At 35.2% G+C, this 14,630-nt stretch overlaps 1 protein-coding gene across 3 annotated transcripts in view; it reads left to right on the top strand.

The window, feature by feature from the left end:
* Stim2 (stromal interaction molecule 2) overlaps positions 1-14,630 on the top strand; it is a 110,713-nt gene that overhangs the window by 86,417 nt on the left and 9,666 nt on the right. For 2 of the 3 annotated variants that reach the window (XM_070012925.1, XM_070012927.1), the window contains exons 8-11: positions 795-962; positions 1,249-1,272; positions 1,670-1,770; positions 1,975-2,213. In XM_070012925.1, the coding sequence (XP_069869026.1) occupies positions 795-962; positions 1,249-1,272; positions 1,670-1,770; positions 1,975-2,213 (532 nt within the window). The remainder of the gene's footprint in view (positions 1-794; positions 963-1,248; positions 1,273-1,669; positions 1,771-1,974; positions 2,214-14,630) is intronic. The other variant, XM_070012926.1, reaches the window with a different exon arrangement.

The raw sequence follows: 14,630 nt of genomic DNA, 5'->3' as shown, positions 1-14,630 counted from the left end.
GGAGACTGGGATCAGAGGATTGTGGTTCAGAACCAGCTGGAGCAGGAAAGTCTGTAAGACTCTTATGTACAGTTAACTAACAAAAGAGCTGGAAATAAAGCTGTGGCTCAAGTGGTAGAGTGCCAGCCTTGAGTGAAAAAGCTAAGGGACAGCACCTAGGTTCTGAGTTCAAGCCCCAAGACTGATACAAAAAATAAAATATTTTAGAAAAACTAAAGAAAAAAGTATAAATAATAATTACTTTAAAAATGAGTGTATAGCTAAGTAAATAGGATTTTTTGGGAACATTAGAAGACATAATATAACATGTATCCATCTGATTTTGGATATATCTTCATACCCTAGTTTATACACAAAAATATTTCTTATGGGAAAATATGATCAGTTTTAATTTGCATATATGTCATGAATTTTTGTTCTGGTGAACTTGAAACTATGAAATATAAAAACTAAATGTCGCTAAAGATATATATGTACACACATATATACATACGCATAACATATACATACATACATATACATATGTGTATACATGTACATACATTTACACATGCATACATATACATATGTGTATATATGTACACAGGTATATGCCTTCTCTGGCTTCACAGTTTTGTTTAGTGAATTTAAGATGCACTTAAGACTTCAGCTTTAGTTTGTGAGAGATAGCGTATATTTAGACAAGGATTTAAAAAGTTATTTGTAAAGAATGTAAATAAAATTGTTTTTGTTTTAGTACTGTTTACTATAAAATACTGTAATCTGTTATTTCTCTTTCGTGCTTTCTCTTCTAGGTTCGCATGGCTCTAAAAAAGGCTGAAAAAGAATTTGAACTGCGAAGCAGCTGGTCTGTCCCAGATGCTCTTCAAAAATGGCTTCAATTAACACATGAAGTAGAAGTTCAGTACTACAACATCAAAAGACAGAATGCTGAAATGCAGTTAGCTATTGCTAAGGATGAGGTACTCTTTTTTTGTTTGTTTGTTTCAAAGTTTACTAAATTTGTTTCTTAGGCTATATCCTAGTGATACTAATCAACTTAGATAAAAAAAGAACTGAATAAAAGTTGATTGTTTTCTTGAGTTAGAGTTTATTGTGTAAATTGACTCTTGGAATTACAGGCATTAAAGTAAAATCACTCTATGTAGACAAGTGTATATATAGCTTTCAAGGTAACCTTAGTGTACTTTCAAAGTTATCATTATCATCATTTTCATAAATGTTTTATACAGAGCTTTTCTCCTCTAGGTTGCTGCTTCCTATCTGATTCAGGTTAGTAGTTACTAGAAATTAATGTTTGCACTTACTGTGTGAAATAAGAATAAGTCTTAATCTGAATTCTCGACAAAAAATGCTCAGTTCACTCACTAACATCTCAAGTAGTATGATGTAGTCAATAGTTTTCTATTAGTGTTAATAGAAGATTCAGGTCTTCTCTGAACCATAGAAATGAAAAAACTTCTGCAGAACCAAGTTTTGATTACATTGGTTAGCTTAGGAAAGCATGCTTTTTCTTATATTTTCTTTTTGGAAAACAAGGCTATATCTTGGCTAATAATCTTGGTTTATGATTATTAATATACTCAGAACCAAAATCAACTTCATTAACAAATATATGTTTTGTTTTGTTAAACATAGCTTTATTATTTTTGCTTCTTTGGTTTTCTAGGCAGAAAAAATTAAAAAGAAGAGAAGCACAGTCTTTGGGACTCTGCATGTGGCACATAGCTCCTCCCTAGATGAAGTAGACCACAAAATTCTGGAAGCAAAGTAAGAATGTTATCCTTCTGGATATTTACTATTGTTTTAAAATACATACTTTTCAGAAAATGTATATTTAAATCACATATTAATCCTACAAAATTACATAATTTAAGCTAATTTTAAAATTTGGTCATTAGCTATTGATGCAATTGATTGCTGTTTTTCAAAGCCTCTTTGATCCAACAAGTAATTCCTATACTGATTTTTTAGGAAAGCTCTCTCAGAGTTGACAACTTGTTTACGAGAACGTCTTTTTCGCTGGCAACAGATTGAGAAGATCTGTGGCTTTCAGATAGCCCATAACTCGGGACTCCCCAGCCTGACGTCTTCCCTTTATTCAGATCACAGCTGGGTAGTGATGCCCAGAGTCTCCATTCCACCCTACCCAATTGCTGGGGGGGTAGATGACTTAGATGAAGACACACCCCCAATAGTGTCTCAATTTCCTGGTAAGTAATCACTTCAGCAAAAAGTAGTATGGTTTTTAAAGAAACTCCCTATCATGTCTTTTGAGGAATTACATACTTTGAAATGTATGACACAGATACCTTCATTCATCTTTTTCTCCAATTTGTTGTTAATAATTTAATTGTTTACTGTTTAAGAATTGTGCATGTGGTATGTGTATATTTTTTATGCAAGTGTATATTAACAATACTTTTATATTTGTGTATTTACATATTTTATAGATTATTCAGAAATGAGTGCTTGTTTCACTTGCTTATTTGTTCACAAGTATTTATTTGAGCAACTGTTACATATAACTCATTGTACTCAACAAGTTTAAAATATAGGGCTTAGCTTTTAAAAAATTCTTTATAATTGAAATGAAGAGTCATATTAAAAACATAATTTACAGTAAAAATAAAAGTTAAGAGAAGGTGCCTGTGGTTGTGACTCACCCTGTAATCCTTGCTACTCAGGAGGCTTAGATCCAATGCATTGCATTTCAAAGCCAGCCTGGGCAGAAAAGGCTGTGAAAACGCCATTTACAAAAATAACCCATAAGAAGCCAGGTATAGATGTGGTGTGGCTCAAGTGGTAGAGGAGCAGCTGAGCAAAACAAACTGAGAAATCATGAAACCCTGAGTTCAAACTTTGGTACTGGAAGAAAACTAATTAAATTAGGGAAGGTCTTGGAAACCTGAGTTTGAATCCTAGCTCTTATGTTAACCAGCTATTGATTTTGAGTCAGTTTGTGATGTATTTTAAAAACTGTACTACTTGTAGTCATTGTTTTTGTATTTTGTTTTGCTTTAAAAATAATGTTCTTTCATTGAAAGAATATTACCCTGCTCTATTATAGGCACTTAAAATATGTAACATTTGTATTTTGTATTTAAATTATATATTTAAATGAACAGTGTATATTTAATACAAATACACGTATACATATTTGTATACTGTGTCATACGCATACATATGTATATATACGCACATAAATAAATAAGTTTGTATGTACATATGTAAATAAACATGCGCACACGTATTTCAGGGGTGGCGGAGGTCTTCATCTGCAACCTGGACTGGCTTTGAACTCAGTGCTTCTGCTTTCACCTTTCTAGTACTGGGATTACAGGCATGCACTAGTACACTTTGCTATAATTCTATTAGTAGAAAATTGAACTCTTTTTTTTTTTTTTTTCTGGTTGTGGGGCTTGAATTCTGGGCCTGGGTGCTGTCCCTGTGCTCTTTAGCTCAAGGCTAGCGCTCTAATGCTTGAGCCACAGGGCCACTTCCGGTTTTCTAGTTGTTTATTGGAGATAAGAGTCTCACGGACTTTCTTGCCCGGGCTGGCTTTGAACCGTGATCCTCAGATCTCAGCCTCCTTAGTAGTTAGGATTTACAGGCGTGAGCCACCGGCGCCTGGCTGAACTCCTTTTTAAAGATACTTCTTTTTCCTGTGTAGTATTGCTTAACTGTGCACTGTGGTTTGAAAATTTTTTATATTGTGAAAATACATTTCAGTGGGAAGGTGAAATGTAAAGATATTAGCTTGGACTTTATGCAAAAAAAATTTTTTTTTTAAGTATTTTACTTTTTGGTGGTACTAGTATTTGAACTCAGGGTCTTCTACTTCCTACCCAGGTGCTCTTCCACCGAGCTACCCCTAACTGTAGTTGTGAAAGTATAGTAGAAATCATTTGAAAAATTCTTCGGCTTTGTTATTGCCTACTTGCCCGTTTTCCCAATACTTGTGACTTTTTATAATGTAGATAGAGCAAGGTTCGAAAGAATGGAGCTAAAATAAATACTGTCCTCCAGTATTTGGTTGGTTGAAAATGTACACAGAAATTTTAATTTTTGAGACCAATCAAAATGTGATATATGAATAGTTTTTGTTTTGAATTTTTCTTTCCAACTGTTAAGGAGTTCCTGATGTGAGGATTTAGAAACATTTCTAACTTTATAACACATTTTGTGAAATAAAGCCCTCAATTTGCCAATTAATTATTAGTCAGTAACTACACTGTATCATTTCTGGTTTTAAGTCTCTGGCTTAAAGACCCACCTACAGGACCAGGAAAGCGAGGAGGCAGTAAACTCTCCAAGCAGGTGAGCCGAGTAGGCAGATTGTAAGTGCAGTGACCACTAGAAGTGTGTGTCCTCACTCATCTCCCTCACCCATGCTGCAAGGTAGTGATAGTTGCTAAGTTACATGTAGATCCTGGCTGGCTCTGCAGTGTGAGTGCTGTCATTTGTGTTTGTTCATTTGAAATACATGCTGTTCAGCTTTTCAAGTACTACCCTGAGAGATAATACATGCACTCCTATGTAAACTATAGATTTGGAAGATTTTAATTTTTCTTTTAAATACCTAATTTATTCAGAATCAGAAATATACTTGAAGTTCCATTCTGTAAATCAACTATTTTTTTCTCTTTGCCTTTATTTGTATTTTTTAAAAAACGACATGTTTTATGCAAGCATAAATATCCATGCGCTCATTAAAATACTTAATACTTAATGTGAATACCTGGTATAAGTTTTAACGATTGTAGTATATTGAGTAATCTGTATTTTAAGTGTGAAAAGAGTTGATTTGCAATTTAATACGATATTTTTTAAATGTTGCGATCAAATTTATTATCTGCCACATAACTCATGCTACAGATTACAGTTGGAGAGCTCTGCCACCTGGTGGTACCACAGTAGTACTCCATTCTGCTAAATATAAAATAATACTTTCTGGACCTAATGGGAAGCTGTTAGTAACAGGTGCATTCACAGGTAGGATGAAGGTGCTTCATTGAAATGACAACCTTAGTGGTTAATTTTTTAAAAAGTCACCTATATGTGTATCTTTGGTGTTTGTAATAATGACAAGCAAATATGCCAGTAATATATGAAAAGCAAAGTAAAAGATTCTAACACAATACTCAGAAAAAAATTACCTATGTTTCATTATATTTAAAGAAAATCAGAAAACATTAACATTAGCTAAATGTGGAAGTAGAACAGGGATCATAGTTTCCTCTTTTTTAAGTATCTGCTAATGGCTTTTAGGGTAGGAATATAGCGAGTTTACTTCAGATTTCTTATAAAACCATGCAAATGTAATTAAACTACTGAAACAAATATGCCTGTCCACTACAAAGATAAACAGGTTTTAATATTCCTTTTCAACTTCCTTTTTCTCTGAAATGAGCCATTACAGATACATTGAAACCACATCATCCCCCCTTGCCATTAGTAAAGTTTTGCACAAAAGCATGGTTTCCTTTTATTAAATACATGTATACCCATAGCAATTTACTATGTTTAAGAGCTTAGATATTATCAAATTATAGGTATCAATTTGTAACTTTTTTGCTCAGAACTGTGTTTCAAAATTTTGTTTCTGTATAGAACTAGTTATTTCAACATTATAGTATGAGTTGATTGTAGTTAATTTAGGCACTGTATTTTAAAAACTTAATGATCACAGTTTCCCACTTAGAAATTCTTTCTTTTTTGCGTGTACACATAGAGTAAGAAGTGTCTTTATTTGGATCTCTTTGCATACGACTCTCAAGTTTCTCTTCATAGACTCTTAGGAATGAATTGCTGGTCATTGGGAGGCACTCTTTGCCATTGCCAAATTACTCTCAAAATGGTTCTGTCAGTTTACATGTGCACTCTTGACAGTGCTTATGTGCCTGTATCCACACTCAGACTTGGAATGTTTTATTTGTTTTTCAACTGAATGACTGAAAGAATGCCTCATTATTCCTAAAATTATTTCCTTGATGTCTGTTAAGGTTGAGTACTATTTTATCTCCTGACATTTGTTGTTAGATTTCTCTTTGAGTTACATGGATTGTGTTGGAATCCCTCCAAGATTCCTCATGATTTGGAAGTGCTCCTTGTATTTTCTGGTTATTTGGAGGTTGTGGGTATTTTCTCCTAGGCTTTGGCATTTTAATAAGTTTAAGAATCTGAGTTTTGCTTTTTTAGAACATGATAGATTTTTGTTTATTCTCTTAAAGCTTTTAAGGTTTTCATTTAATCCTTTAGTCTTTTAATCCACCTGGAAGTTATTTTTGCTTAGAGTGTGAGGTTGAAATCTAAATATATCTCTTGATGTATGGGTAAACAGTCTCAACATCCTTCCCACTTCATCCCTGCTGACTTGTAGTAACCCTTCTCTCAATGGATAGATAAATACATCCAGCTATTTTTTTTGTTTCTGTCCTACTCTCCTTTGGTCATCATAACTTTACAAGAAGTTTGATATTTAATAAGACTAAATTCTGAATTACTTCAGAATCTTGACCAGTTATTCTTATGAATTTTAAAATCAACTAATAAAATTTCACAAAAATTTCCATTGGAAATAGGTTTTTTTTTTTTTACTTTAAAGAGAATGCTTACAGTATTTCACCATCAATTATTGGTTTTACTGTTTTGGTAGATTATTCAAGATAAATTCATTTCTTGTCTTTTTTCTTTTTGATCACTACGTATTACATTTTATGAAATTCTATTTCTATATATTTTGAGGTGATAGCTGTTTTTAAAGTTTTCTTTTTTCTGTCAAATCTTAATCCATTCAAGTAATTTCCATTTAATCTCAGTGAAAGTGTACGTTTTTAAATTTTTTTTTGTTTATTTTGTTTGCAGTGTTGGAGATCAAACTTAGGGTCATGTTAGGCTTACATGCTTTATCGTAGAACCTTCTATCCATAGACATGTTTGCTATTTTTAGAATAAGCTAAGACTTTATTTGCAATATGATTTTATTTACATTTCTTGTATCTTTAATCATATATTGTAATAGCCATTAATTTTCCTTTCCAACACTTTTGGTTTGATTTTAGATACAGGGTCCTTTATTTTTAACTTTTATGGCAGGATTTTTGGTTTTGTTTCTGTAATGGTTTGGACTCAGGGCATCAGGCTTCTGCTGAGTACCTGGAGCCCTTTCTTTCACTGGTTATTTTGAGATAGAGTCTCACTTTTTGCCCAGATGTACACCTCGTCTGTGATCTTCCTGTTTCATGCGTGTTGCTATAGCTGGTATGACGGGTGCGCTTACTACATCTAGCTATGGTTGAGATGGGAAATCTCATGACCTTTTTATTTGAGTTGGTCTTGAAAAGTGAACCTCCACATCTCAGCACTCGGGGGAACAAGCTGGGATTACCCATGTCCAGCTGGTACTAGGTTTATGTGTCCTTTGGCTACTTTAAAGAAATTGCCGGGGGCTGGGAAGGTGGCTCAGTGGTAGAGTGCTTGCCTTGCATGCATGAGGCTCTGGGTTCAATTCCCCAGCACCACATAAGCAAAATGAAAAAAGCCAGAAGTGGCGCTGTGGCTCAAGTGGTAGAGCGCTAGCCTTGAGCTGAAGAGCTGAGGGATAGCGCCCAGGCCTAGAGTTCAGGCCCCACGACCAGACCCCCTCTCCCCCCACACCCCAAAAAAAGAAATTGCCTATAAGTTGAACTTAATGTCAGTATGTTTTGATAGGGTAGAGAGGAGACATAGCATAAAAAACTATGAATTCAACTTCCTTAATTATTAACAGTGTAAATTTGTTAAGTTATATGGTTCTAAAGTATTGCTTGTTTTATCTCAGTTTTAAAATTTGGCAAAAGATGCTCATAGTATTTTACAAGTCTCAAAATGGTGATTTTATCTTTAAAATAAATCTTTATGTTCTTTCTAATTAATTATTTATGGTGCCCAGAACCTATTACTTCTTATTAAACCTCCTCCTTTTCCCTTTCCCTCCGACCTTCCCATTATTCCTTATTTCATTTTCATAACTTTGGTCAAGTAAAGAGAGGAACATGATACTTTTCTTTATAGACTTATTTAACGTGATGATCTCCAGTTACATCTATTTTTCTATAAATGATGTAGATTCACCCTTCTTCATGTTTTTATTGTGTGCGTACACACGCACGCACACACACACACACACACACACACACACACACACACACACACACATACCAAAATTATTTCATTCTGCTAATGGGCATCTAGTCTGATTCTATAATTCTGCTTTTATGAACAGTACTGCAGCAAACACGAGTACACAGTTTTCTCTGTAGTTAGCTAATTTGATTCTTAGGGAGTGTATTCAGATGTGATAGGACTCAGTCATGTGGGAGTTATATTTTCATATTTTTTGAGGAACCTCTATATTGATTTCTGTTGTGGTGGGACTAATTTGCGTTCCTACCAGAAGTCAATGAATAAACATTCCTTTTTCTGTGCATCCTCACCAGCATTTATTGTTATCATAAAAAAAAAAGATCTTTAAGTAGCTGTACTAAGAGGCAACAACTTAACAAATTAGTTTATGTCTTGATTGATAGCACTCGTTGCATCATTCTTCACTATCTAACTTAAACATTTTTTTACAGGGCTAAAAAGCATCTCTGTTTAGTTTTGGTTTGCCTCTCTTTGATGACTAAAGATGTTGAACAATTTTTTCATTTGTTTATTGACCATTTTTAGTTCTTTATTTAAAAAGTATTTGTTTAGCTCATTTGCCCATTTATTGAGAGCATTATATATTCTTCTGATATTTAAGTATTTGAGTGTATTTATAATATTCTGGAAAGCAACCAAACACTTTTGTGAGGGAATCAGAGTGCCACTAAAACTTTTCTTGCTATGGCAGCAGTTTTAAGGATATTACTACCTCAGGGGCAATATTTAGGTTTACTTAAATGTTAGGATATGATTTTACAGAACCTTTTTGATGGTATGAACTTAAACTCCAAGTTCCTTGGAGATTTAGGCCCAGAGTCTGATGTTTTTCATAGAGTCTTTGGAATTCCTGTATAAGATTTTGGCAGCAGGAAAAAGTTCATTTATCCACCAAGGATTCAGCGCCCTTTCGTACTCCTTATTAATTCTTTGCTTCACATGGACCAACGCTCATTTTATATTCCTTAAGTAAAGTCATTTCCTTTGATAACTGAGATGATCACCTCACATAGCAGTTGTAGCAGCGTGCACAGACCTCCTAGCACTTGCTCTTAGTCTCTTTGCTGTGGCATCTGAAATTTTGATACCCTTATTTGCTTAGCTCAGCTGTGTGTTTAAAACAATTATTATATATTTAGCAAACCAATTATTCAGAGGTATTCAAAAGTATTTAAAAAAAAAGAAAAGCAGAATGAAGATTAGAGTGAGTAGGAAAGTGGACACAATATGTTGATAGTAGAAGGAATATCAGGACCAAGACTGATTGAACCAAATGTAAAACAATATAAAACGTGGTGTGATTTTGAGCAAGCCATGAATCTTGGAGAAGGAAGTGGAATCCTACCACAGACTTTTGTGAGTAATATTTATATGGTGATAACTGAACAGTTGCTTTTGCTTTGTTGGGTCTCACTGTTTAGAATTAATCTATTTAAAGCATAGGAGGCTAATTATACTTTCAGAGCAGAACGTCAATAGCATTAGTCTTAAGAGTATACAAATATCAAATCGTACCGTATTCTAGACATCTATAAACAGTGAGACCAAAAGAGGATAGTCTTAGGAAAAAAACTATCACCAAGTTGTAATACCAGGTGTCTCTTCATGTATATATAAAATAACATGCATACTGAAATAAACTCCAAAGATAAGGAAACAAAGGGCCTTTTTCTTTTCATTTTCAGGTGACTCTGTATTCTTTACCTCATATACAGTGTATTCACCTGCACGTCTGAGGGAGGGTGGGGGAAGGCACAGGAGCAGTGGGAAATGGGTGAAAAAGTGCAGCAGTGGAGCTCACTGGCTGCACTGGACTCTGAACCATGCAGGGAGGGAATGGGAGAGAGTGAGGGAACAGATGATACTGTGCAAAAAGAAGGAAGTACTCATTACCTGACATATGTAACGGTAACCCCGCTGTATATCACCTATAAGACAACAATAATTAAAATAAAAATACAAATATAAAACGAAAAGTTTGGAAAAGACCGAAATTGTAACAAGTAACTTATTGATATAACTAATCAGTAATTCTCAGCTATATTCTTCACTAAATCACTTAGAATTTTCTTTATATAAGCAATCTCCTTACTATCACCTTTGGTAATGGTATTTTAATTTCTGTAGGTAGTACTCATGTTCCTAAGCAATGAGACTATTGCTCTCAGATCTTTGCATCACTCTTGACGACTCTGCTGCATTTTCCATGTAACCAGTGGTTGCTGGGAATGATAGCAGTTACGGCTGAGAATTGTAGAATTTGTCTATGTGACATCATTCTTTTATTAGTCACAGGGCATGGTTTATTCTTTGGCAAAATAAGTACACTGTAGTACAGATTTCAAAGGTCTTTTCCCATTCTGTAATCTATAAATCATAAATAAGGTAAATTCTAATATTCATCTACTATATTAAAAGTATTCTATATTACTTGTGTTTGGAAAATACTTTATTTATTATTCAGAAATATTCTCCTTAATTTTATCTCACTTTCTTTTAGTCCATCAAAAATTGTTTGTGGTTATTTCTGTTTGAGGCATTCTTCTGCATCTATGCTTTTTCCAGTACCAGGATAGGTGTTGTGATAAAGTATTGAATTTGGTGCATGATTATTGCCTTCATAGCCAGGTGAACACATGAACTGATATCAATTAGGTAACTTAGAAATATGCTGTGGTATTACCAAGTGAGCTCACAGGACAAACACTGATCTCGAACTTGAAGGGGCTGGAAGAAGTGTCATTTAAACAGAGACCTGAAGTGAGAGGTCAAGAGAGAAATGGGAAAAAGAGGCATGGAGGTGAAAGAATGTGATACTTCTGAGGAGCTAAGAGAGGCATACTGTTCCTGTAATAGAAGGTATATAGTATTCTCATCTCAGAAGAGAAGGTCGCTCAATCCAGAGTGGAAGCTAGATAAACAGGGCAGTCTAATCGACTAAGAGTCTGGCTTTCAGGGTTTCAAGTAGTAAAATTTCATCTTCCTTTTGTATTTTGGAGGTAATATGAGGGGTATAGAATGGATAACACATGAGAGTGGAAGATAAATTCTGAGTGTACTATAATCTTTTGGCAGTTGGCATGTAGATTTGACAGATACTATAGACATAGAATTGGAAATACTTTATGGTCAACTTTATGTTGATTATGATGGAGGAAGGAGAGTCAAGAATGTCTGTGTTTGTAATTGCTATTACTGGATGTGTGGTGTTGGTGTTTATTGAGATAAGGGACACAGGAGTGGAAGTATAGTTCAAGGGAAAAATGTTACATTCAGTCAGATACCTGTGGAACATCCAGGTGTCCAGTAGGAAGTTGGTTATAAGGCACTTAGATGTTACAGATGTGTCCTACAAATGACTTGTGAAGTCATAAGAATAGATGAAATTGTTCAGGATGAGTAAGTGAAACAACAATAGAATAAGACTTAGAATAGAACTTGAAGATCACCCAGGAACAGATAAAGATGGAGGTAAAAATGTGCTGAAAGAAGTCAAGGAAAGAACCAAGTAGTGTTAGATTCTGGTCAGAGGTCAGGTAGAATTAAAATACTCACTGAAGGCCAGTTATGACCCAGTGTAAAATATTTTCACTGAAATTTTGACTATGTACAACTTTTAAAAACATTCTTAAGGTAGAGGAGGTTTTCTTGTTGTTGTACTTGTTGGCCTGTCCTTTAGGTTTGTGTTCTCGGCATTTGTGTTTAAACAGTGATGGCTAGTAGCAATTGAGATGATGAAAATAAAAGTAAGAGAAGCCCTAATTAAGTAACACTCAAGTTTTGGGATAGATGCAGGACAGATGACAGCTGTATAGTCAGAATCTAAATGTCTCATGTCTTGATAGATAAATAGAGGAGGATAATCCATCTTGAGGAGTTTGGCTTTAAGGGTTTTAAATAGTAAAATTTCAGAGATGGAACATTTCTGAATGATGGCAAGACAAGACATACGAGTTGTTGAAGGTTGGGTGAAGGGAAATGAAAGTCCTGATTGGTTGTGTCAGGTCAGTCTTAGAATTGCAGTTGCTCATGTTGATGATGGGGTGCAGTAGGACTGGGAAATGACCAGTGAAGTAAAGGCAGTAGGTTTTTATTGCTTAATAAATAGCATCAGCTTCAGAAGGAACCTGTTTTTATAAAAGGGGTGGAGTAAGGGTATGCAGACAGCACTGGAGAACAAGGAGGCAGCCAGCTTATTCTTGATGCTGTAGCCTATATAGTATATGAAATGAACAGTCCTAGCTTGAGAAGGCTGTTCTTAGGCAAGCTATGCTTTAATACAGGAAAGAAATGGAATGCATGTGTGGTGATGACACTGAGGATGAATGACAGCCCAGGTCAAGCCTGAAGCACACAAGACCCATAGCACACACAGGAGGAACTGAGCCTAATATTAGTCCCTTGAGAATCCATGTTCAAGGAATAGAAATGTTCAAACATGTTGTGATATTTCATAGATATCAAGAGATTGGCCAGTGTCTGGACAACTTTATTTTGGGGGGAATAGAAATGTTCAAATATGTTGTGATATTTCAAGAGATTGGCCAATGTCTGGACGACTTTATTTTTGATTATTTTCATTTCAATTTATTCTGTGCATTTGAAAGTTAAAACATACAAACTACCACTAAAGCTTCATAGTATTGAGCACTTTAAAAACAGAACATTAAATATTTGTGACATTTCTCATTTTTAAATTTTACATTATATTATACATCTTTTTTATATTTAAAGGTAAAGGTACTATTTTTTTTAATTTAGTTTTATTTTATTTGTGAACATACTGTACAGAGGAGTTACAATTACATGGGCAGGATAATGCGTACATTTCTTACCAAGCATTGCAGCCTCCTCCTTTGTTTACCCTTCACATCCCTTCCCAGCCTCCCCCCTCCCCCCCAATCCCAATCCTTCTCCTTCCCCCCCTCCCTTCCCCCCCCCCCCCCGCACCGACGTTGTAAAGCTCGTTTTGGACATGACAACTTGTACTTCTCATTGTTTCAACAGGTCCACCTGTATCCTTAAACAACTGGTTTTTCCCCATCTCCTCCACAAGTTATACTGACATCAAATACAGTAAAAGCAGTGGTTATACTGTGGGGGAGGGACATACAAAGCAACAAAGAGATAATCTTATAAATGCGTTAGAAACACATACATGAAAGAAAAAAACATTAAAATACACATCTAAGGGTTCATTTTCCTGACATCACATTATCTGACCTTTTCCGCTTGACTCATACATATACTAGATATTACAAATAAGGGAAACCATGAGACCTATGTTTCTTTGGGCCTGGCTTACTTCACTTAATATAATTTTTCCAAGTTTTTCCATTTCCTAACAAATAGGGCAGTGTCATTCTTTCTGATGGAGGCATAGAATTCCATTGTGTATATATACCACATTTTCTTGATCCATTCATCTACTGAGGAGCATCTGGGTTGGTTCCATATCTTAGCTATGGTAAATAATGCTGCAATAAACATCGTTGTGCTGGTAGCTTTAGTGTGGTCTTGTTTGTAAACATTTGGGTAAATGCCCAAAAGTGGGATTGCTGGGTCATAGGGAAGTTCTATGTGAAGTCTTTTGAGGAACCTCCATACTGCTTTCCAAAGTGGTTGAACAAGTTTACATTCCCACCAACAATGAAGTAAGGTTCCTTTCTGTCCACATCCCCTCCAGCATCTGTTGTTGTTAGAGTTCTTGATTTTTGCCATTCTAACTGGAGTGAGGTGATATCTCAATGTTGTTTTGATTTGCATTTCTTTTATGGCTAGGGATGTTGAACATTTCTTCATGTGTCTATTGGCCATCCTTCTTTCTTCTTCAGAGAAGTTTCTCTTTAAGTCTTTCGCCCACTTATTTATTGGGCAGTTGTTTCTTTGAGGATTTGTTGTTGGGGGGTTTAATTTTTTGAGTTCCAAGTATATTTTAGATATGAGACCCTTGTCCGTTGTATGGCTAGTAAAGATCTTCTCCCAATCCGTGGGCTTTCTGTTGATCTTGCTAGCTATGTCATTTGCCCTGCAGAAGCTCTGCAACTTTATGCAATCCCATTTGTCCAACCTTTCTTTGATTTGTTGTGTTTCCGGGTCTCTATTCAGAAAATTTCGGCCTGAGCCAAGGAGACCTAGAGTTTCTCCTATTCCATCCTGTAATGTTTTCAGAGTGTCTGCTTTGAGTTCAAGGTCTTTGATCCATTTGGAGTTGATTCTGGTGCAGGGTGATATATAAGGATCTAGCTTAAGTTTTCTACATGTAGTTAACCAATTTTGCCAGCACCATTTACTGAAGAGGTTGTCTTTCTTCCATTCTATTGTTTTAGCTCCCTTATCGAAGATTAGATGGCTATAGGTCTGTAGGTTCACTTCTGGGTTTTCAATTCTATTCCATTGGTCCTGAGGTCTGTTCTTATGCCAATACCAAGCTGTTTTGGTTA

Source organism: Dipodomys merriami, unplaced genomic scaffold (assembly GCF_024711535.1).
Source record: "Dipodomys merriami isolate MVZ:Mamm:240054 unplaced genomic scaffold, mDipMer1.0.p SCAF_9, whole genome shotgun sequence".
Lineage (NCBI taxonomy): Eukaryota > Metazoa > Chordata > Mammalia > Rodentia > Heteromyidae > Dipodomys > Dipodomys merriami.
The sequence above is the reverse complement of the archived record's forward strand: the minus strand, read 5'-3'. Positions and strand labels throughout refer to the sequence as shown.